The sequence below is a fragment of the Calonectris borealis genome, chromosome 20 (genome assembly GCF_964195595.1).
Source record: "Calonectris borealis chromosome 20, bCalBor7.hap1.2, whole genome shotgun sequence".
In the NCBI taxonomy this organism is placed as follows: Eukaryota; Metazoa; Chordata; class Aves; order Procellariiformes; family Procellariidae; genus Calonectris; species Calonectris borealis.
In genome coordinates, this window is record NC_134331.1 from 14,080,345 (window position 1) to 14,102,908 (window position 22,564).

The 22,564-nt window shown below is 52.7% G+C and overlaps 2 protein-coding genes across 3 annotated transcripts in view; one reads left to right on the forward strand and one right to left on the reverse strand.

Moving 5' to 3' along the window:
• LOC142091095 (signal recognition particle subunit SRP68-like) overlaps positions 1 to 12,623 on the forward strand; it is a 50,865-nt gene extending 38,242 nt beyond the window's left edge. For both annotated transcript variants that reach the window (XM_075169940.1, XM_075169942.1), the window contains 12 exons: positions 331 to 477; positions 623 to 777; positions 2,296 to 2,393; positions 3,245 to 3,426; positions 4,182 to 4,360; positions 4,803 to 4,941; positions 5,509 to 5,702; positions 6,235 to 6,385; positions 6,962 to 7,045; positions 7,131 to 7,241; positions 7,870 to 7,962; positions 8,806 to 12,623. In XM_075169940.1, the coding sequence (XP_075026041.1) occupies positions 331 to 477; positions 623 to 777; positions 2,296 to 2,393; positions 3,245 to 3,426; positions 4,182 to 4,360; positions 4,803 to 4,941; positions 5,509 to 5,702; positions 6,235 to 6,385; positions 6,962 to 7,045; positions 7,131 to 7,241; positions 7,870 to 7,962; positions 8,806 to 12,255 (4,983 nt within the window). In that variant the 3' untranslated portion in view covers positions 12,256 to 12,623. The remainder of the gene's footprint in view (positions 1 to 330; positions 478 to 622; positions 778 to 2,295; positions 2,394 to 3,244; positions 3,427 to 4,181; positions 4,361 to 4,802; positions 4,942 to 5,508; positions 5,703 to 6,234; positions 6,386 to 6,961; positions 7,046 to 7,130; positions 7,242 to 7,869; positions 7,963 to 8,805) is intronic.
• A 3,713-nt stretch (positions 12,624 to 16,336) lies between these two features.
• Positions 16,337 to 21,652, reverse strand: CDK3 (cyclin dependent kinase 3). Its single transcript, XM_075169944.1, has 7 exons — positions 21,494 to 21,652; positions 20,432 to 20,509; positions 19,869 to 19,989; positions 19,163 to 19,333; positions 18,635 to 18,736; positions 17,628 to 17,831; positions 16,337 to 17,230 (listed from the first exon to the last, which is right to left on the reverse strand). Exons 1-7 carry the CDS (start codon positions 21,619 to 21,621, stop codon positions 17,105 to 17,107), a joined length of 930 nt encoding a protein of 309 aa, XP_075026045.1. The 5' UTR covers positions 21,622 to 21,652; the 3' UTR covers positions 16,337 to 17,104.
• Between the last annotated feature and the right edge of the window lie 912 nt (positions 21,653 to 22,564).

The window sequence follows — 22,564 nt, forward strand, 5'->3', positions numbered from 1 at the left end:
CGGCCATCTCTTGGCAGGTCTCTGTTCCATTTCTGAGAAAAAAAACTTCTCCAGGAGGTTTAATATGACAGTGTGGGATCACCTAAGGTTAACTCAGGCTATGCCTTCAAGGGCAGATCTGCTGTGAGCAAAGGAAACCGAGGAGAGCGTTGATAATGAAAAGGGGAAGAAGGGACATGGAGGGGTCAAGAATGGAGACACTTCTGACTCCATCCCAGCAGTGACCACACAAGGATGGACAACTGACCCCAGCATACCCGCTGTAGTGTGACCCCCCATTCTTTCTCATCCAAACCTGGTCACAACCATTGTCTTCCCTGTTTTGTCTAGAACGAGGAGAAGGCGGTGAAGCAGGCAGAGAAGAGCATCGCTGACCTGAAGAGAAGGAGCAAAGAGATCAGCCCACTGAAACTGCGCAGGATGCGTCCCTCCCAGCCCCTCACCTTGGACACCCTCTGTGACTGGGATGCTGGGGAGGTGAGGGCTTGACTAGCAGTACCCTCAGAAGAGGCAGGCAACTGGATTCTTCTTTGGTTGCTCCAGATCTTGGCTCCGTGGTGGGAGGAACTGGCCTAGTGCCGGAAAGCCAAGCCTTTCACTGGATTTTGTGTCTTTGTCCCAGGTGCAGCTGACAAGAGGTGACAAGTACACTCTGAAGGACAACAGCAACCCAGAGATGTGGGTGGTGCAGAGCAGCACTGGTGTGGTCCAGGAGGCACCTTCTGCTTGCTTCTCCATCCCTTCTCCAGACCCCGAGTCCATAGACAAGGTCAATAGGTGAGTCTGCAGTGGAAAGCTTGACCCAGAGAGATGATCAGACTTGCTCTTAAGTCATAGCCAGCACGACTGCCTCAACTGCAGGGAAATAGCAGCTGGGAACAGACCTCTTGACTGTCTAGTACAAAATCCCTCCTAGGGAGGGATTGTTCCCTGCACCCAAGTATCTCGTCCAGGTTCCTGCCATTCCTCGACAGCACTGCACGCTGCACGGACCTTGCTGTCAAAGTTTTCTGGCAGTCAGGCTTGATTTCTTCACCCAAACATGTGACTCGCATAGGTTTGACTAAATTCATTGCAGAATCAGTCTGGAGCTTGGGACTTGCCAAACAGGACAGAGTTATCTGTGGTATCTCCTCTCAGCCAGCCCCAGCTGGAGACTGAGAAACGTTCCTTGAACCACCGTGTAGTCTACTGCTGTTTGCTCAGCCAGCTTCCGTGGTTCCCACAGGACGGGGCGGTGGTGCAGGCAGCTTCGGCAATACCTTTTTAATCATGTCCCCAGGTGCTTGGATAAATCAGCGCTGCTCAAGGGCTGTGGAAAGGCCCACAGCCCAGACTCAGAGTTACTTGGGCACGTCTGTGATGGGAGCCCCGGTCACGCGGGTGGGATTACTTCATTGTGTTGCTCTGTCTGAGTGCATACTCCTCTTCACACATCCCACATTGCTGAATCCTTTGGATTTATGCCTTTCATGTGTGTTTTAAAACAGAAAAGAAAAAGTTAGCAACGTCCTCCTGGATAACAGCTCTTGCAGGCGTTGCCTGGAAAACTCTTCCCCTTTTCAGGCCACACCTGGCAGCTTGTTTCATTTCCCAGTGTTGGCTTCCCTTCCTACATGCAACATATTTGTCTTTGTTTTATTTCCCAGCCTGTTCCAGCATTCAGTCCCTCTGCATGTCCCTGCAGAGGGACAGCCCTCGTCTGACGACAGCCAGGCAAGCTGGGACTTACTGGTTTTAGAGCACGGTGTTTAGTTGGAGCAGTCCATAGCAGGGATGGGAACTAGCCTGGTCCTTCAAAGACCCCTCCTCCTAGTTCCATCAGTCTTCTCCCACGCAGAGACTTTTTTGGTCCTTCCAGCTCCTGCTGATCCCAGTTCTAGTTTCATTAGAAGGGAACCATCCTTACGAATAAGAGTTGGTGTTTCCAGGGCTGCAGCCACAGAAGCAGCTACCTGTACTTGCTTCCTGTGAAGCGCTGCAGTGATATGAAATAAATTTCCAGCTTTATTAGCATCTGGTGAGAGTTGGGGAACACTGGCTCCATTGTGAGAAACCAGCTGCTCGAACCAACTGGCTGCTCTTGCTGCTGTCCCCTTTCCTAAGGGACATCTCCGAGTTACAACAGGCTGCAGGCTCCCAGCCTGCCCCTGCCTTTGGGAACACCTTCCCTGCCTTTGGGAACACCTTCCCTGGCAGAGGCACGAAGCTGCTCCTGGGCCGGGCTCTGTCGAGGCTTGCTCAGCGCAGCGGTTTCCCGTCCTCCTGGCTGATGCTGCTCCTCTCTGCTCGCAGGCTGGAAGGCGAACTGAACACGGTGAAGCAGAAGCGAGCGGCGGTTCAGAGCACCCTGAGACGCAGCCACAAGGAGCAGGTTCAACCCAGCCAGCAGGGTATGTCAACTGGTTAGTCAAGCCCTCTCCAAAGCAAGCCCATGCACCTCCCTTGCAGAGCTCCCAGACCTGGCTGGGAGCAGAGCACCCACCTGGGCAGGCAGAGGTACCTGCGGGTGGGCGTACCTGAGGATGCCTTCTGCTCTATGGACAAGAGCAGCCCATGGGATAACCTGACTCCTGGTGCTGCCAAGGACTCACCGCGTGATCTCGGGCAATTCATTTAAACCCTTGCCCTTCTCAAACCTCTGAGATTCACCTCCAGCTCCATCAACAGTTGCAGAGTATTTAGGGTTGCAGGGGGATGTGGCTATCCAGAAGCCTTAATTAAACCTTCTTTGGGATCCGAGTTCCTCCCGGTTCTCTTCCCTAGCTGGGGGCTGTGGAATAAGCAGGCAGCCATGGCTAAATCCTGACCCCTGACTAGCTGTGTTACTCCCACAGCTGCAGTGCAAAAAGCTCCCAGTGAAGCTGAGCAGGGATGTGTCTGCATGGCAGCACATGGCTGTCTCTGTCCCTCCTTCGGACTTGAGCTCTGGCTGGCCAGGGCAGAGCTAAAACCATTGTCCTAAGCCTTTGCCATGGGTTGGCACACACGTGTGCGTGACGCTCTGCGGATTAGAACTGTTAACTGAATTGTTTATGGTTGCATCACAACTCCATGCCCAGGAGAAGCCTGTGTGCTTCAGAGCTGGCAAAACACAAAGGACAGAGCTTTGCAGCAGGGCTGTCATGAGAGGGAGTTGGGGCTTTAGGGACCATGTTTGGGACAGCTCAGGGAAAGGGCCGTGCACCAAGGCTGGCATGGCAGATGAGAAATGGGGCTTAACCTAAGCTGTGTCTCACTGCAGCTCTGTCCAGGAGCCCCCCTGTAGTCCAGGATGATCCCCAAGCTGACCAGCTTCTCGGTAGCCTCGATCGTGTTGGCATGGACCTGGTCCAGATAGAGAAGGAGGTCTTGAACCGAGTGAGGTCTCCAGTGAGCTACAGTGACCCCACAGATGACCTTGCCAGGAGGATCAAACACCAGCAGGTGGGTGCTGCTGCGGGCAGGTGGGAGCAGGATGAGTTTGGTAGCGCTGTGTCCTTGGCCCAAAACAGAACTGACATAGGAATTACACAGGAGACGACAGCCGGTGCTTCAAAGGAGAAGCCTGTGCTGCAGTTGCAAGGGTTTCAGGCCGGCTTGAGCCCTTGAACCGGGACCGGTTAAGCCAAACCCTAGAGAAACACAGGCTCTTCCCTTGGCTCAGCTCTGTAGCAAGGTGGTCCATTCGTTTCAGAGCTGTGGGCCAGGCGCCAGTCTTGGGGAGTCCTCAGCCTTGTCGTGGGGATGCTGTCACCCGTCACTCCCAAGTCTGTAGCGTAAAAGATAACGGGATAGAGGGCGTTAATCCAAGGACCAGGTTTGGCTCACCTGATGCGAGCACAGGCTGGTGGATGTGAGGGGCACAGGAAAAGAGGCAGTGCCCTGGGGCCCCCCTCCTTTCCTCTGGGATAAGGTCTGGGTCTGTAGTAGTTCAGCTTGTTACATCTTCATCTGTGGGTTATTTATCCGGCCCTGGCGGAGGGATGGACTCCATCTTTGTCTGTCTTGATCTCTTTCCCACACCCTGCCATTGCCAGACAGCCACAGTCTGGATGGGGCTGTGCCCCAAGGCCCGACACTTATGGGAGGGCTGCCGCACCCTTAGCCCCGCAGCAAAATCTGCCCCCGAGGGAGACACGTTTTCGCAAGAGCACTGTTATGACTGTGTGGGGTGACTCTGCTCCCCTCTGCTGTGCCAGGAAACAACAAAGAAACTTGAGAGCCTGGGGGCAGCCAAGGATGCCTTGCAGAAGGAGTGTGAGGGCTACCTTTCCAAGAAACCCACCAGCACCGCGGCTTCCCAGCTCCCTGTCACGTTGAATGCCCTCAGGAGCAAATACAATGATGTCAATATGCTCTCCAGCCTGTACAACGAGAAGTGAGTGATGATGGCAAGGCCTGATGGGGATGAGGGGAGGAAGTCCTTGCACAGAGGTGTCAACACAGAAGCACGAGAGAAAATGCTTTTGGTCTGTACGGGCGTTGGTTGAGGTCCATCCAGCCCAGTGCGGGTTGGAAACCTCCCATCCATCATCAAAGGCACCTCTGAAAGAGGTCCTGTATGTAATCTGTGGTCAGATCCCCCCGCTGTGGGAAGTCCACCACAATGGGCGTGTGTTCCAGCTCTGCTGTGTGCAGTGAAATGCAACATATCTGACTTCGGGGCAGCACAGCAGGGTTGTGAGTGCATATTGTTTGTTCTCTGCCGTGCTGCAGAAGCTCCGATGTTAAATAAGCTTAAACATGCAAAATCAGAGAGAAAAGGAGAAGAATGGGGTCTTCTGTAGCTAACCTTGTCCTGTCGTTTTTCCCTTACCCAGGGCCAAGGCTGCCCTGAACCTGGAGACTCAGATTGAGAACACAGACAAGATTGTCAGCACGTTTGAGGCCAAGCTGGCTCAGGATAGCATCATTCCTGCATCCCCCAATGCCCTGCAGGATCGGGCCAACGATCTGCAGGTAGGGGAACATCAGGCTCTTTGTTAAGGAAGGGAGACCTCTGAGCTCAGGTAGCAATGGTGGGGAGAGCTGGACTGTGCTTATTTGAGACCTTGAGGAGCCAGCAATGAAGCCCTTCTAAGGACTTGTTCCTTGAAGGCTTTATGTTGGTCTTGCAGGCTGACCTGCACTCACTGGCTAGCAAAAAGCTCTGTTCCTCTCAGGTTACCTTTGGGGTCCCTAAAATACATGATGAACCCCTTAGCATCTAACCTTTGTTGCTCTACCTCACACCCATCCCTATTCTTTTCTGCTCCCAACTCCCTGCCCCATCATCAGCACTCACAGTGACCCTTTTTTGCCTTCCCCAAAACTTCTCCCTTCTGCTCCATGCACCGTCCAACCCACCTTGCTTCCCACCTTCTTCACTGAACAGGTCTCACTGCTCCATCTCTTCCACGTTGCATGTCTATCCTGGAGAGCCTGACTGGCCCCCAGGTGCTGCACAGTTAGTAACAGCGTTAGGAGGGTATTTCTAGTTGGTGCGTCGACTGATGCAAACCTGGAGGTGTCTTTTTTCCCCTGCAGAAGATGAAGCGGGACGTGGTGGCCCAAGAGGACTGTGTGCTGAAGCTGAACCGGGGGCTCAAGGATGCTGAGCACAGCTGCAGTGCCGTGCAGAACAACTTCCAGGAGTACTGCCCTGACCTGCCCCGGCAGAAGCGAGAGGTGCAGCTCCTCAATGATCGCTACCATGCCGTGGCAGACCAGCTGGATCAGCGGTGAGGAACTATGGCATCATCTCTGCTCCTCTTAGCTAATGTGGACCAGCATTAGCCAGAGTCCCAAGAGTATGTTCTTCATTGCAGGACCCTGATCTTGACCACTATTCTATAATACTGAGGACCAGGTCTGTCCTGCTGTGTAGCTGCCACCCTCCTATGCACAGCACAAGCTTTGAGTTTCCAGACAAAGACTCCTGTGAGAAGGCAGTCTTAAGTATCTGACTGCTGGCCTCTGCTTCACCCAGTGACCCTACCCAGAGAGACCCTGCTGCTTAACACTTCCCACAGGCATTCCTGCTGGTTGCCTGCCTTTTTCCTTCTCTCATCTCCCAAGTTGTGTTCATGCTGCAGTAGCAAACCTGGTGTGCACAGAGTTGTGCTCCCCACTCAGGGACCAGTTATCACCCCCTTGTTTTTGTTATCTTGGTGTTTGCTGTGGTGACAGTCTCACCATAGTGTCTTTTTAGGAGCTTGCACATGAATCTTTGCTCTTGCCCTCAATGTTCCTGTTCACCTTTGTGCTGTGCAGAGAGAAGACCCTCAGAAATATCAGCCTCACCTACCAGCAGTTCCAAAACTCCAATGAGAACCTGATGTTCTGGATGAACAACCTACCCAAGCACCAAGTGAAGACCACCGATGGGCCAAGCCAGATCAAGTACAAGCTGCAGGCACAGAAGGTGTGTCCCAGGGCAAGCGTCATAACCTGTAACGTTACAGGTGGGGAATTTGCTTGTGAACGGTATGCAAAATAGTACCAACCAGCTCCTAGCTGTGTGCTCCACCCGTCACAGTGAATGAACTAGAACGAGGAGACAATGGATTGCAGCCCACAGATGAAGTATCTTGCCCCGCTGCGTTCATCTACAGTGCTGGTGTCCTCATCTGTGCTAGTCACTCTCCACGGAGAGGACACATCCAGATCCTGAAAAATTGCACCTTGGGCTGAGATGTTGCATCTGGGTCCTGCACCTTTCTCTCCTTGAGCAGATCCTAAGCTGACTAGCTCAGATGATGAGATCTGGAGGTCTCTGTGTTGGCTGGCATTTACCTCATGCGTGATAAATCAGTGTGGCAGGTCCTGGGCAAGTGAGAGTGCTGCTGACATCCTCTAAAGCCCCAGAGACTCTTCCTAAATGTCTTCCTGTTCCCACCATTCCCTCCAGTACTAGGCTGAGCTACTGCTCCTGGCTGCAGGGGTGTTACTGCATTGCTGTATTTCAACCTGTCCGTAACATCATGTGTGTCTCTTGCAGAGGCTGGTGGAGGAGATCGAAAGCAAGGAGCCCGAGAAGAACGCAGTGGTCAGACTATCCCGGAACATGCAGTCCACGCTCAATGTATGGCTGGGTTTTCCCATGTAGCACTCCCTTAGCATCTCACCCAAGAGATCCCAACTGATTCTTCTGTTTCTGCTCTGAACAGGACTATGAACTCCAAGCAGGCAAATACAGCTCTTCTCTGGACCCTACCCTGACTGACTTTGCTGCAAAGAGACTGCGTGTGACCCCCCTACAAGAAAGCATCCAGACCCAGGTAAAATCTTAAGGTGAAGGCATAGAAACTGTTGTCTAGCTCCTTACCCAAGCCCCATGTCCTCTGCAAGGCCTTAATCCACTCTTACGGCCACAGCTGATCGTGGTCCTAGTCCCAAGGACAAATGGCATCAGGGATCTCTTTGTCTACGGGGCAAAGCAGCACATGAGAAGCAGAATTCGGGGGGTGCCTGGCACCTTTGGTTGGGATTGCTGATGATGCCTCCTTACCATATTGTGCGTGAGGATAGAACTTACAGGGTAGGTGTGTGGGGACAGGGCTGAGCCACAGCTCCTGTGTGCTCTTCCCAGTTACACCGCAGTTCTCCTGCATCACCTTGGGCTATTTGCCAACTGCCATTCATGTGTGGCCCAAGGTGAATTTGGAAGTCTGGGCCCTGTGTAGGCTAGCAGGCATCTAACAGGCATTCACATAAAGGGGGCAGGATCTCCTACACGAGTCCTTAGACTCTGTGTCTCTCTAGGGACTCAGATGTGAAGACAATAATCCCTGGAATAGTGCAGCACACAAAGTGCATCCAGGTGAAAGGAAGGGTGGGAGAGTGTGCCGTCCAACAGAGCTGTGTCAGGGTGAGGGGGCAAGGCTCTCACTGCTGTTTCTTTTTCAGGAAAATGATGTAACCAAGCTCTACATGGAGCTGGCAGCAGAAAATAAACAGCAGCTCAGCCGGCTGGAGTTTGCCAAGAAGATTGTTGAGAAGGTACCAGCTAACGGCTCATGGCAAGATTGGGGTACTCTAGATTGGGGTTTGAAATGGTCTTTACAAAGTTGTCAGCAATCTGCTGAGCCTGGGATCCCCCCACCCCTCCCTGGATCTCCACATCCAGGTATGAGGAAGGACAGGAATGGAAACTCCTGTGAGAAAAAGACCACGAGTAACCACAGTTTCACTGACACTGATCTTAGGTTGTGACATTCATCACCTCTGTGGGCCCTCAACTGTTTACTGAAGCTGTAGTTTATGCTAGGAAAAAATATTTGAATTAGGGCTCTTAAGTCCTGTTCTCAGCTATATCTAATCAATGTTCACAGGCTGAGAATTCTAGATTTGTCTGTGGATGTGGTTGGAATGTAGTGCTCACAACCTTCTGGAAACAATTCAAAGCAATAGGACTTCTATGCCTTTCTAGGGCTTGATTCACCTGTAGGAAAGGTCTCCGGTCTGGATGGCTTTCATTCAGCGTGCTCAGGAAGGACAAGAGATTAAGCTGGAGAGCTCTGTGATGCTACCATGAACCAGCTGTGCAGCAGGGGCCGGCCGTGTTACCCTCCCTCAGCTGCAGATACAGCAAGGTGGCACAAAGCGCCTTTGTGGGCTGCCGCAGCACCCCCCTGACAAGGGGAAGGCACACCAAGTCCGTTGCTTGAGATGGGGGAATGTGTCCTCATTTGCCGCTTACAAGCAGCCTTATCTGGAGGCTCCCTGGGGTTTCTGTACCAGTTCTGTCTTCTACCATGCCTTGTCATGGAAAAGGCCTCTGCGCCACATTCAGAGAGTGACTTTTTTTTTTTTTTTTAATTCTTTTTTGTTCTTCCCTTGCAGAAGGAAGTGCATGAGGACATTGAAGCTGTACATGAGCAAACCCAGCAATCTGAAAACAAAGCCACAACAAGCAGGGAATCTGAGGGGTTGAAGTCACAGCTGGAGGAGGAAAGGAGGAAAGTGGCCAAGATCGAAGAGGACCTGGAGGAACACAGAAACAAGCTGCTAATGTTGAAGACTCAGAAGCCCATTGAAAGAGTGGAGGAAAAGGAGGTGATAGAATATTACAGAGACCCACAGGTGGAGAGCAACCTATCTAAGATGGCGCAGCAGATTGAAGAGGAAGGCAAAAAGAGGCAGAGCCTCCAAGAAGACATTGAAGTGATGAGCCAGAAGCTTGCCCAGATGGAGAGCGAGAAGAAGGTCATTCCTGCCCAACTCCTCACCAAAGAGATCACAAAAATTGAGAAAGATCCAAGCCTGGATAGCCAAGCAGCCAGTCTTCGCCAGGAGATCAAATGTCTCCAGGAGGAAAGCTTGGCCGCTGCTTCTGAACTTGAGCAGCGTAAGAGAGAGCTACACATGCTGGAGCGAAAGCAGCCCAATATCCGAGAGAAAGTGGTGGTGAAGGAGCTGATCAAACTGGAGAAAAACCCAGAAATGCTGAAGTCTGTTAGGACCCTGCAGCTACAAATTGATGAGGAATCCTTCAAGAGGAAGTCTGCAGAAGAAGCAATAGAGAAGGTGAAGAACAAGATTGAGGAAGTGGAAAGACTAATTGAAACAGCAGAACCCAAAATTATTGTTAAGGAGGTAAAGCAGGTAGAGCAGGACCCAGAGTTACTGAGAGAATCTTCCAAGCTTAAAACTCTGATTGAAGAAGAGAGGAGCAAGAACTTGATGCTTACAGGTGAGCTGGGAGAGCTGCAGAGCCAGTACAGTATTGCAGAGAAGCAAAAACCACGGATAGAGGTTAAAGAGAGGGTCAATGAGATTTTCCTGGTGGATCCTGAAACGGAGCAGCAAATTGCACACCTGAAAAGGGAGCTGCAGGAAGTTACTTTGAAAAGGACAAAGATTGACAGTGAAGTGGAAGAGGCATTAGCAGAGCTCAATGTCCTCAGGTCACAGAAACCAGTGGTTGAGCTTAAGGAGGTTATAGAGGAGGTGGTAAAACATGAGAAGAGTCCAGAGATTCTTAGAGAAATTGGCAGGCTGAAACAACAGCTCAATGAACTAGTGAACACAAATGGCAGGACCCAAGAGCAGCTCATTAGGCTGCAGGGTGAAAGGGATGAATGGAAGAGGGAGAGATCCAAGGTGGAAACCAAGCTGGTCAACAAGGAAGTCATCCGATATGAGAATGATCCACTCTTGGAAAAAGAAGCTGATCGCCTCCGTCAAGAGGTGCGTAACATGTCTCAAAAGAGGAGAGCTGCAGAGGATGCAATCTATGACTTGCAGAATAAATACATGCTACTGGAGAGGCGAAAGCCAGAGGAAAAGGTAGTTGTCCAAGAGGTGATACTGACTCAAAAGGATCCAAAGCTCCGAGATGAGCACAACAGGCTGAGCCGCAGTCTGGACGAGGAGGTGAGCAACAGGCGTCGTCTGGAACGTGATGTGCAACAGGTTCGTGCACTGGTGGAAGAGCAAGAGAAGTTGCTCAACTTTCAGGAGGATCGAAGCAAGAGGCTTGCACTGGAAAAGGAGATGAGGCAAACTACGTTGAGAATAAAGGAGCTGGAGGAGAGCCCAGCCCCAGTGCAAGAAAAGATCATTATGGAAGAAGTGGTCAAGTTGGAGAAGGATCCAGTCCTTGAACAGTCTGCCAGCAACCTACGCCTGGAGCTGGACCGTGAGAAGATGGAGGTGCTGAACTTGCAGAGAGAATGCAAGAACCTGCAGATGCAAGTTGATGTCCTGCAGAAAACAAAATCCCAGGAGAAGACCATCTACAAGGAGGTAATTCGAGTGGAAAAGGACCGAGCGTTGGAGAGTGAACGTGCACGCATCTGGGAGCTGCTGAACAGGGAGAGAGGGGCCAAGCAAAAGGCAGAAGAGGAGGTACGGCGGCTCAGGGAGAAGGTCGAGAGAGCTGAAGGCATGAAGAGGACGTGGGCTCGCGAAGAGACGGAGCTGCAGAAAGCCAGGAACCTGGCCATCCAGGAGAGAGCCAACTTGGAGAGTGAACTGCGGGAGCTGGAGAGGCAGAAGCAGCAGAAAGTCCTCTTCCTTCGGGAGGAGTCCAAACTGCTCAACCAACGGACTGAGAATGACAGGCAGAAGAAGAAGCAACTGGAACATGAGTTTTCCCTGCTGGAGGCAGACATCCTTAGGGAGAAGGACCAGATCTACAACAAGGAGAGGTTCATTCGAGATCTCCAGTCACGGGTCAATCGGGAAGAAATCAATCATGAGACCCAGATGAGAGAGACGAACCTCTCCACCAAGATCTCTATATTGGACCCTGAGACAGGGAAGGATATGTCACCTTATGAGGCCTATAAGAGAGGTATCATAGACAGAGGCCAGTACATCCAGCTGCAAGAGCTGGAGTGTGACTGGGAGGAAGTCACCACCCTGGGCCCAAACGGGGAAGTCTCAGTTCTACTTGACAAGAAAAGTGGGAAGCAGTACTCCATCGATGATGCGCTAAGGTTGAGGAGGATCACAAAGGAGGAGTACCAGCTGTACCGGGATGGCAAGATTCCCATCTCCGAATTCGCCTTGCTGGTGGCTGGGGAATCCAAGCCGCCCCCATCCCTCTCTATTGGCTCCATCATCTCCAAATCCCCGCTCTCATCACCCACCACCCACCAAACCCAAAGCTTCTTCCCCCCAGCTTCGCAGAAGGGCTTCTGTGATGACACATCCCCCATCGCCGGGGTGTACGACACCACCACTGACACCAAGTACAACGTCAAGACTGCGGTTGCAAAGAAGCTGCTTGATCCCATGACGGCTCAGAAGCTCTTGGAAGCCCAGGCTGCCACGGGGGGCATCATAGACCTCATTTCTCGGGACCGTTTCTCGGTCCACAAGGCGATCGAGAGGGGGCTAATTGACAGGACCTACATGCAGAGACTGCTCAATGCCCAGAAAGCTTTCACAGGGATTGAGGACCCGGTGACCAAGCGAAGGCTGTCTGTGGGGGAAGCAGTGCAGAAGGGATGGATGACCAAGGACAGCGCTTTCCCCTATCTGGAGGTCCAGCATCTAACTGGAGGACTCATCGATCCCAAGAAAACTGGTCGCATCCCCGTGCTGGAAGCTGCCCAGACAGGGATGATAACAGGTGACCTGGCCAACAGGCTCCAGGATGAGTCCAACTATGAAAAAGATCTCATTGACCCCATCACTAAAGAGAAGATAAATTACAAGGAGGCCATGGCTCTCTGCCAGAAGGATTTGCTGAGCAGCCTCCTGCTGCTCCCAGCCACGTCCGAGGGCTATCAGCGGTACCACCAGGCGAGCCGTTCCCCCAAGCTCTCCCGGTTCAGGCACTGAAGGGCTCCAGGCGTGTACTGGATCTGGTTCCTTCAGGAGTTCATCCCTTAAAAGACTTCTCCCCACGGAGGCAGCAGTGATCACAGGAACGGAGCGTCTAGCATTTAGGGCTGCATACTCTTCTATCTTAGCTATCTCTGCTTCCCAACGCAGCTTGGGCTTGCGAGGAAGAAAGCGTGATCGTGAGCGAGTAGGGGTCTGACACACAGGGGTCCCCGCAGTCCCCCGGGTGCTGCTGTGACGGCAAAGGGGGGTTGATTGTGAGAACTCCACTGTAGGTAAAACGTGGTTATGCCCAGAAAGGGGGGAGAGCCAGAGTGTTTTCCGGTTGGGTCATTCTTCTGCATGCAATAAACATAGAAAGTGCATCTCTGTGGCTGTGTCATCTCTGCAGGCTGAGGCTGCAAAGTGGCCAAAGGCATGGCTAGTCCTCCCCCCGTGCAACCCTATGCTCTGCAGCCCAATCTACAAAGCGGTTGCAGACTCTTGCTCGCCCTGATCTCACAGCACTGAACCCCCTCCATTTCCTTCTGCATGTCAGTCCATGTTTTTAAAGATTTTGTTATGTTTGCCTTTGAAACTGAAAACCAATGGGACCTTGCTCCCTTGTCATTTGGACACCTCTGAAAGAGGGACTTTATTGCCAAGGGGTGCGGTTCCGTGTTATGTTTGATCCAGTCAAGTGCAGGCAGCTGCCGAATGGAGCAGCGCCCCTGCCTCCTCCAGCTGCCTGTCCCCGGTGCCTCTGGCTGCAGAGCAGGGGTGGTGTTGGCTGTACAATGGCTCGGGTCGCTTCACTGAGCTGCTGGCAGAGGAAGCCAAACCCCAGGAAAACCAAACCGAACCCTGTTGAGTAGATGATTTTGGGGGCTTGTCCTGTACCTGTACAGAGGCAGATGTTGCAAGGGAAGGGGTGACCTCCAGTCGCAGATTGATGATGCTTGCAGTCAATGGTGATGTGAAACTGCTTTCTACAGCCCTTGGCCTTGGCTGCAGGATCCACCCAGCACTACCTGAAAATCTGCACTTGCTATTTCTTTAGGCAAGCTTTCACTCCTCTGTGTCACTTCCAGTGCTCAGCCCTTGCTGAAATGAGCAAGTCCTAACTCCCACATGTCCCTGTTGAGATGAGAGATGAAATGTTCTTCCCTGGTCTCTACCCTGTTCTGGAGAGTCCCCTGGCTTTGTGGGATGAGAAAAATTACCTTCTATGGACGTGAGCTGCTCTTCCCCCTCTCTCAAGGGCTCTTTTAGCTGCTGCGGCTTGGGAGATCCAAGAACCCCAAAATAATCCATAAGGATAGAGCTTTTCTCCCTCTCTCACCCATCAGAGCAGCAGCATGGCCTCTATTTCCCATGCTGGCAAGCTCAGCACAATCACAGGTCCCGTTACCTTCCTGCTGGTAGGTGGTGCTCAGCGTTAACAATCTGAGTCCAGCTATGGAAACACCAAGTTTCCAGTCCAAGATCTGCCCAGGCTCTGCAGGGTCTGTGTTTGTTGTCAGGCCTATGGCTGGTGCCTGTGGCCATCTCAGCTGCCATGATCAATATGGGGCGATTTGTTGGTTTACAATGGGTAAAACTGTTCCACACACCCTAGAGCACACGTTCCCAGCCTGTTTCCTCTTGGAAGAGCACTGCTGGCACATGGGGCACTGTGCATCCCCCTCCCGGCTGGTCTGGACCAGCAGCAAGGGCTGGAGCTGGGCTGTGGTGGACCAAGGGACACATCAGGAGAGAAACCCTGGCCTGGCCTCCTGCCAGGGCAAGCCCAACAGCCCTCGGAGCACAGGAGCACAGCCAGGTGAGGATCACGTCCCAGTGCAGCCAAGGAGCCCTGGACCAGTGCGGTTCTCAGCAGCCCTCAGGTCCCAGCTCTTCAAAGCTGCTGGGAGCAGCCTGGCTGTGCGTTGGCTTTGCTCCCTCGGCTGAGAGCAGGGAGGACCCATCAGCAACGGGGCTGTTGCCTGTTCGGCAGCTTGGCTCTGCCCGGCAGGTGAGTTTGCTGTGAGCCTCCCCCTCGCCCGGCTCCATGGGGCAGGGTGCTGGGCTGTAGGGCTGCCTTCGTCAAGGCTGCTCCCCTTGCAGATGAGATAAAACCGTGCTTGTTTTTAAAGCAGTATGATGTTCACGTGGTGACTCTTTCCTGAAGCACTGATTAAATAGTTTTGGGGAATGCTCTGTAACTAAGGAACCTGGAGTTCTGGTAATTAGGCAGTCAGTTAATCATTTTGGATAAAATGCTCCCTAACTGCGTGGTGGGAGGTATTTACCTAGGGCTGGGTGAAGGTGTTAAGAGACGATCAGGCGGCTGAGCAGTCTGGCTGGCTGAGCAGTCTCCCTCGAAGGCTGGTCTGCCTTTTGTTTCTGAAAAAAAAAACCCCACAACACTAAAAAATCCTTTTCTTTGCTAACAAGTGGTCCTCATCTGCAGAAAGCAGCTCGCATCATGTCCTCTTGCTGCGTCCATGGGAAGCACCACACAGCCATGGGGCTCCCCCAGAGCCCAGCTGCCTGGCAGGGTTGCGAGTTGCTTGGAGGAGCCAGGTAGTGCTTTTCTCCCTGCTCGGGTACAGGGTGATGGCCCTGCATCGTGGCTTTCCCAGAGCGGTTATTTCGACACATCTGTTGTTGGTTCCCTTTGCTAGCAGTGGGGTTGGGTCATAAATGTTTGACATTCAGCTTGTTGCTTCATTTTGTTGGGCTAGATGAGCTGTAGTACTTTTATTTGTTTCTGGACTGGATGAATGTCCTTGGTATTTATTTCTTAATGCAGGTCTTTTTAAAAAGAAAACAACTCTTCTGCAAACAATTTGCCTGGTACAACACGAGCATTTGTTTGCAGAGAGCAAACAATGGAGCATTGTCTGTACAAAATGAATTGACTTTAAAACATGTATGCAAAGGCAGGGAAGTGATTCCTGTAGCAGAATTCACCCGTGTCTCAGAAACATGGCCCTGCGAGCTGTGTGTTATCACACAGAGGCCATGAAATGCTGCAGGAGCACAGCAGGGCTTCAATTTTCCTGCCACACGGCTCTCGAGGCTGCTGTGTGAGCCCGGCTGCCTGCTCTCCCCTGCTTAATCAGAAAACCATCCCTCCCCAACACGAGCAGGTCAGCTTTTTCCAGGCAGCCACTCCAGCATGACTCCTAACAACAGCTTCAAAAGCAAAGCAACCTCCACACACCCCAAAAACCCTAATTTGTGCAAATTGCACAGACGAGCGAGCTCCCCAGGTCCTGGTGGCTTCTAAACCTGCAGGGGAAGCACAGCCCAGCGGCGTGGCAGGGCCCGGAGGGAGGTGAGCAACAGGTCCCAGGGTTTCACTGTCGGGGATCTGTCAGGAGGTGTGGCTGCTACAGCAGGGATGACAAAGGTCTTTTTGATGTCAGGAATTAAGCAGAGCCACCTGCTGCCTTTCGTTGGGTGGGGAGAAGGAATGAACGATGGAGGAAGCCAAAGGACAACAGAGCTTGGCTTTAGATAGGCAGGTCTTGGGCTGAGAGGGGCGTTTTCAGGCGGGAGTCTAAAGGTTTCTCTCCCCTGTGCAAATGCTCTGGTATCTTGTAGGTGGGGAGGGAGGTTTGTGCCACAGCTGTGTGCAGCCGCCTCTCTCCTTTACTGCCTTGTTTATCTGTCATGAGTCTCTAGGAACGGGATGGCTTTGGAGAGCTGTCAGCTTGTGCTGAGATCAGTTCTTAGGTTCATAGTTACTACGAGGGCACATGTGTGCACATGCATGCAAAACAGGAGTGCAGAAGTTTGGCTTCCCTAAGTTAAAAATCTGTCTTTTCAGTATTTAAGTAAGTAGAATATAACTCTGAACTGTTTGTGGCAACCTCTGATGGAAAGCAAGCCCACCTTACCATACCGAGAGAGCACCGGGCTGCAGAACTATCAGCCCCTCGTTCTACCACAGAATCGAGAGCACATCTCTGCATCTGCCAAGGATTTGAGCTAGAAAGGATAAAAGAAGAGTGCCGGAGATGAAGGGAGAAGAGCTCTGTGGCAAAAAGGACCAGCCAGACTGTCCTGCGTCACCAGCCCGATGGGCTGCACCAAACAATAAACACCAAAGTTTCAGAACAAATAACAAGCCTTTATTTTTTGAAGTACTGAAAGAAAAAAAATGAAGATGTTAAAACCACACCAAACATTTGAACAGCAAAAACATTTCCAAGACAATAAAGCGAAGGAAACAGCATTACATCTGGACTGATGATGGGAAGTTGTTTACTCTTTCCAGCCATATGCAACAAGTGCTTTATGCTAACTGGAATCTTTTGGCTTCTCGGTCCCAGCTAAGGCACAAATTAAGACACCTGATAGTGCTCTTCAGCTTGTGAAACAGCAGAATGTCAGCTCTGTTAAACAGCTTGTCTCGTGCTGACAAGCCCAGTCTGGTAACAGCAGCGAAGGGCTGAGCAGAAAGGCGCTCCCCTTCCCAAAGTGGAGCTCCAGCACGCCCTGGTGTCAGAAACTGCCACCGGCAGGCCTGGGATGCTCCAGTGCTGGAGAGGCAGAAATCTCCCTGTGTCACCTTAGCTCGCTGACTAATGCAAGGACAAACCTCTGAAAGATGCTCTCATCTACGTTTCAGTGTTTTATGCTGATAAATACCCCCCGCCCTTTTGCACATGACCTCTTCAAAACAGCTCTGCTGGCTGTAATCTAGACAAACTGTCCCCCAGCAACAGGCTGAGAGTCTCTAAATGCCAGAATGTCCCCCTCTAGGCTCCTCAGGAGAAGCGAGACCCTGGGTCCCAGCCAGCCCCCTGCTAAGTGCCCAACACCAGATCTGCATCGCTACCCGCAGGTGCCAGCGCCTGGGGAGAGCTGTGTCTTCTCATCTGCAGTGTCTCTGCAGCGCACATCGCTCTTCAGGGCTCTGAGGGCTTCTCCAGAAGAAATACTGGTGATTGAGGGCTGCCTTGGCTGAGATGCGTGTGCTGGGATCATACAGGAGCAACTGCTGCCAAGAGGAAAAACCCAGCAGATTTAGGCTTTTAAAAAACAAATGATCGATTGCACCTGCATGCAGCTGGGCCCAGATACAGATGTTGGTCCTGCCTTTTCCCCTCTCTGGGCTTCGGGAGTAACCCACGGCTGAAGTTACTGTGGGGGTTACACTAGAGGGGTTTCTTGACCCTCAATGTAGTGGTTTCCTAGAGGAACCTGCACTGACAGCCCCACTTCAGAGCCATGCTGAGCCCTATTCGATGATTCGGTGTTTCTGCAATGGCAGAGATGAGCATTAGAGCCAGATCAGCTAATGCACTCCTGGGTAGATCAGTCCCAAATATCCCTATTCTTTGCCCAGTTTGAAAAGGTCCTGTCTGTCCTGGGTCTTGTTCTGAGCCCTCACTCACCACCAGTAAGTCTCTACCATCTCGATCTAGGTTGGGAACAATTTCCTTCATCTCCTTCCTTGCCCACCGGGGAAAGTCCCCCTTGTAGTCAGGCAGCTGGGTCACCCCAGGCCAGGTCGCCTCGGTGGGAGTGCCCAGGGTGCGAAAGATCCGGAAGAGCTGGTCGATCTCAGAGTCCCCTGGAAACAGGGCCTTCCTGGTCACCTGGGGAAAGAAAAAAAAAGCCAGTTCCCACCTTTCCATCAGCTGTGTTGCCCTATTTCCTGCTGCAAGCAACCCTTTGTCCCAGCAGATGCAAACAACTGCACAGACCAGGGCAGTTACAATGCAGCAATTCTGCCAGGCAGTGGCTGGGAAAGTCACGGGTGTCTGTCTGCTTGTCTCCAGCTCCTCTCCATGGATCCGTGCTCCCCTGAGGCAGTCCTCTTTCAGCGAGTCCCTTATCCCCCTTTGTCTCCGGTTCCCTAACATCCGCTCTTGCAGGCTAGCTCCCTCCCTGCCTTGCCCAGGCTCTGATGATCTGCAGCTCGGGGGCTTTGGGAGCTAGGGATAGTGTTGTTACACTGCAGGGATAACAAGAGCTCTTCAAAGTGGAGTATGGACCTCTTAGAGATCCACTCTGCCGTGCTATGAAGTGCTAGTTCTCTGCCGCCCACCGCAGGGATATCTGCAAGAGAGTCATCTCCTCCCAGGATCAAAATGCTGCAGCAATCAGACTGAAGTTACCCCTTCTGCAAGGACAGGCATCACATTCCCATATCCCTGGAACTGCAGCCGGACTACAGAGGCTGCTTTGCCTTCTGCCAGGCCCCTGAGGGTGAGAGATTTCCTTTTGAGCCCACAGCTAAGGATCAGCTGACACTCAGGGTGGACTTTCCATAATACACACCCCAGCACAGGGTGGGACCACAGCATCACAGATGTTCTGCATCTTGTCCCTCCTTCCCCACGTCCCATTGCAGCTGCATCCTCCTTCTCATTAAAGAGACTATTTAAACCCATTCTACCATTTCTGCAAAGATGCAGCCGATGCTCCAGATATCCACAGCGGTTGAGTAGTATTTGCATCCCAGCAGTATTTCAGGGGCTCGGTACCACAGAGTCACCACCTGGTAAGGAACCAACAAACAAGCTTTGTCTAGTTTTCCTGGGTGAAACTAGAGGCATGGGATCGTCTCTTCTCATCTGTAATGCAGTGACTGTACAAATCAGAGTGTGCCAAGGCCATGCTGAGTTAACAGACACCTTAGTGACAGCAAGATTGGGATTAACAGATCATTCTTCAATAGGACACTCTGGAACAAATAAATACACCCTATGCAGAGAAGGTGGGAACCCAGCTTGCAGGCTAGGCTAGAAGCAGTCAGCATGCTTTGTGGGGCACGAGGTAACCCCTTAGCTGTGGGCTGGGTTAAGAGCACATGCCAGGGCACAGCTGTGCCTCAGCTATGAATGAGTAACTTGTGATGCTGCTGTTGTTCACCCACTATGGATTGTATACCCCACCCTCAGGTGACAGGGAGTCTCAACAATACCTCATGAGTGTATGTGCGCAGGGGGACTCCGAAAGCTCTTGCCAGTCCAAAATCAGCCAGCTTGATTGCTCCTGCTTCATTAATGAGCAAGTTCTGTGGTTTCAAGTCCCTGTGGATGACTCTGTGCGAGTGGCAGAAGCTCACACCCTGCAGCAGCTGGAAAAGGTAGTTCTAGGCAGAGAAGACATTTCAGAGAAGGCCATGATGAAACCCCTTTGAAGGTTGGATCATGTGAACTGACACACTTTGGATCATTTACAGACCTGAATGCGAAAAAAGACCTTGCTATAAGGCGACACCAGGCTTGCGGGCCACTACTCAGAGATGCACACAAACTGCTCCCACCCTACGTTGGGACTGAGAGCCTCCAATCCAAGCAGTGGCAGTCCCTTTCACCCATCCATTACTCTGTACAAAAGCAATTAGCAATAGATCCCTCAGTTGTCCTCTTACAGCAGTTTGTTCTGCAGCGAGATGGGCTGAAGAGCCTGGAAACAGCTGGGAAACAAATGTGCTGAGCAATAGTGCCAGGAGGTTTTCCCAGCTGAAATGTTTGCGATCTGGGAGGTTGAACGCCTCCAGCCAAGGATGAATCTCTTCCGGATGCAGTCTGGGTAAGAGCAGCTCAGTGCTGGCTCTGCCCAGCAGAAGGCAGCAAGGACACATGCTCTCTGCCCTGCCTGTTAACACTCCTTTCACATTGTACCTTGACCAAGCTTAGAGGAAGCTCTCCAGTTCGGGATGAGTCCATGTATTTCTTCAGGTCCTGATTCAGATACTCAAACACCAGATAGAGCTTCTTCTGGCTGTGTACGACATCCAGGAGCCTGCAAAAGAAGTGTAAGCACTCCCTTCAATACCTTTGTGTGGGAATCCATACTATGCAGGAGTGTTAGTCTCTTATAGAGTGTGTGGGAAGATCTCCTCCAGACTTCTGCCCAAACATATGCAAACATGCCTCCTCCCACAGATGCCTCTGCTCTGTGAGTCCTTCGGAGCAGAGAGAGGCAGATATAAAAGCAGCATCTAGTATAGGGTAGCAGCAGCTTAGACTAGCCTGTGTTGCTGGAGTAAAGTGGCAGTGCTGCGGGCCATTGCTGCAAACCTGGGAAGTGCAAGTGATTCCTGCATTTTCTGTTTATTTTGCTCCCTTCTGTGCAGTCAGGGAAGGACTGGAAGGCCTCTCTTGCTGCCTGCGCCCAGAGCTCCCCATGGGGATGAACAGGAGTTTTTCAATATGCTGGTGGGGAGGGTTCATCCAGGTCTTACCTGACTATGTTGGGGTGCTTCAGCTCCTTCAGCAGTGAGATTTCTCGGATTGCAGTGCTGGGGACGCCCTCCGTCTCCCTGCGGCAGAGACGGGCTGTACGGCACCCCGTCCCCTGGTGGGATCCCGCAGCCCATCAGGGTCCTGTGTCCCTTCTCCCTTCCGTTGTACCCCATTGCCTGCCCAGGGGAGGGTCTCTCACACCGGGCGCCCAGGTTTGGGATGGAGTTGCGTGTGGGGTGGGCTGGGGGGAGGCAGAGGGAAATGGAGCCATGGGGAAGGAGAGGGAGGGGGTGACCTAGACAGTGCAAGCTGTGGGGTAGAGCTTGTTTGGGAGCACACGGGGGCACATTTGGAGAAGCAATGGTTTGAATGCCCAAGCCTCGCTTTTCAGAGGTGGGGGGACATGAAAGCTCTTTGCCCTTCAGGCAGCCTCCTTCCACCCTCCTGAGGAACTGCCATGGGGTGCAGTCCCACCACCATGGCCCCTGGTCCACACTGGCACCCCTCATTGTGGAGACAGCCCAGGGCCGACCCGGGGGAACAGTAATAAGCTTTTATCTGCTCAGTCCCCATCCTGGAGGGGTCGAAGTCGGCCCTCCCGGGAGGCTGAGCCTCACCAGGCCCTGGCACCACACCCCTGAGGGAGAAGCCACCTCCCAAAATGGCGGCTACTCCCCCCTGCCCTGGACCATGGGGCCAGGGCCAGGCAGTGCCAGGCCAAGCTCTAGCTGCTTGTGTTAGCTGATAGAGACATTGTTTTCCCTCATGTCAGGCTTTTTTGAGCCTCTCGCACCACTTTGGACACTGGGCTGGGCTCAGGGGCCCCCTGCTCGCTCCCATGGCGGGGCTGGGGCACTGCTGGGCTCAGCTGGCGGCCATCTCCCCGCAGATGGCACTGCCGGCCCCAGAGGAGCCATTCGCCTTCCTTGCCCTCTCTCGCCTCGGCACCCTGTTGCTGCTGCACTGAGGCGGCGGCCTGCCTGGCGCCATGGTGGGCTGGGTGGGCGCTGGGCTGGGCTGAGCCATGGCAGCCCCCGGGGCCAGGGCTTTGCCCCACTCACGAGTCCAAGCGGATCTTCTTGAGGGCCACCAGCTGCCCCGTGCGCTTGTTGCGAGCCTTGTACACCACGCCGTAGGTGCCCTCCCCGATCTTCTCCACCTTCTGGAACACCTCCTGGAAGGTGTCCATGGCGCTGCCTCAGCCTTGCGATGGCAGGGGGGGTGGCTGGCACTGCTTTCTGAGGTAAAAAAAGAAGGGGGAAAAAAAACCCCAAATGTGCAGGAGGTGTTTGCTCTCTCTGTGTGTCCCCTGAGCTGCTTTTGGGGTCTGGGTCCCCCTTGCTGCTCCCCCAGCACAGGGACCTGCCTTGAACTGGGGCAGCCGCAGGCAGGCAGCGCTGCCTGGGCACGCTGGCCGGTGTCTGGGGTGTCTGGGGGTCTTCAGGCAGACCCAAAGAGCCAAACACACTGTGCACCAACTGCCCGGGACCAGTTGCTTGCGACCAAGGTTGTGGAGTGTTGGCTAAAGTAAAAATCAAGCAAAATGGATGTAAAGAGATGCTTTGGGCCTGCGGGAAAGGCAGCAGGGACTGCACAGGGCCAAGGCAAGCTCTGCAGCTTCGTTTGTACAGCGCCTAGCATCAAGGGGATGCGGTATGTAATTAGGGTTCCCTGGGACACGCTTGGGTCCAACACACAGCAGAAATGCCTTTTTTTTGTTTGGGATTTTTGGGGGGGGGGGAGTGTTTGTGTCTTGTGCAATTGTCCCTTGAACCTTGAACCCCACCATGGGCTGCACCACTTGGTCAGCCTTTTGGAAGATGTCCTTGGGGGGGATTAATCATTGACAACAGCTGACAGAAGACAAGATTAAAAAAATATTACGCATTGTGGCACCAGGAAAGGTAGAGCCACAGGGACTGTCTTCTGGAGGGCTTGTGGGCTCCATGTCTCTGGGTGGGCACAGCGGCACAGCAGCCCACCGACTGCGTGGGTCCACAGTGCAGACCCCAACTTTTAGGTGACCTAAAAAGGACTGATTCAGCCCACTGTTGAGCCACCAGCTCAAAATCTTTTTTAAATTGATCCTGATTTTGCCAATTTGAAAGAACCAAAGCGTGGGTTCTCCGGTG

Bases quoted from the DNA above. Each gene is read 5' to 3' on its own strand.
- CDK3 (XM_075169944.1), bottom strand. From the start codon at position 21,621: ATGGACACCTTCCAGGAGGTGTTCCAGAAGGTGGAGAAGATCGGGGAG. The intron at 20,510-21,493 runs GTGAGTGGGGCA...TCTCTGCCGCAG, and splicing joins AAGAAGATCCGCTTGGACTC to GGAGACGGAGGGCGTCCCCA. The intron at 17,832-18,634 runs GTAGAATGGGTT...TTCTTTCCCCAG, and splicing joins GCTGCATCTTTGCAGAAATG to GTGACCAGGAAGGCCCTGTT.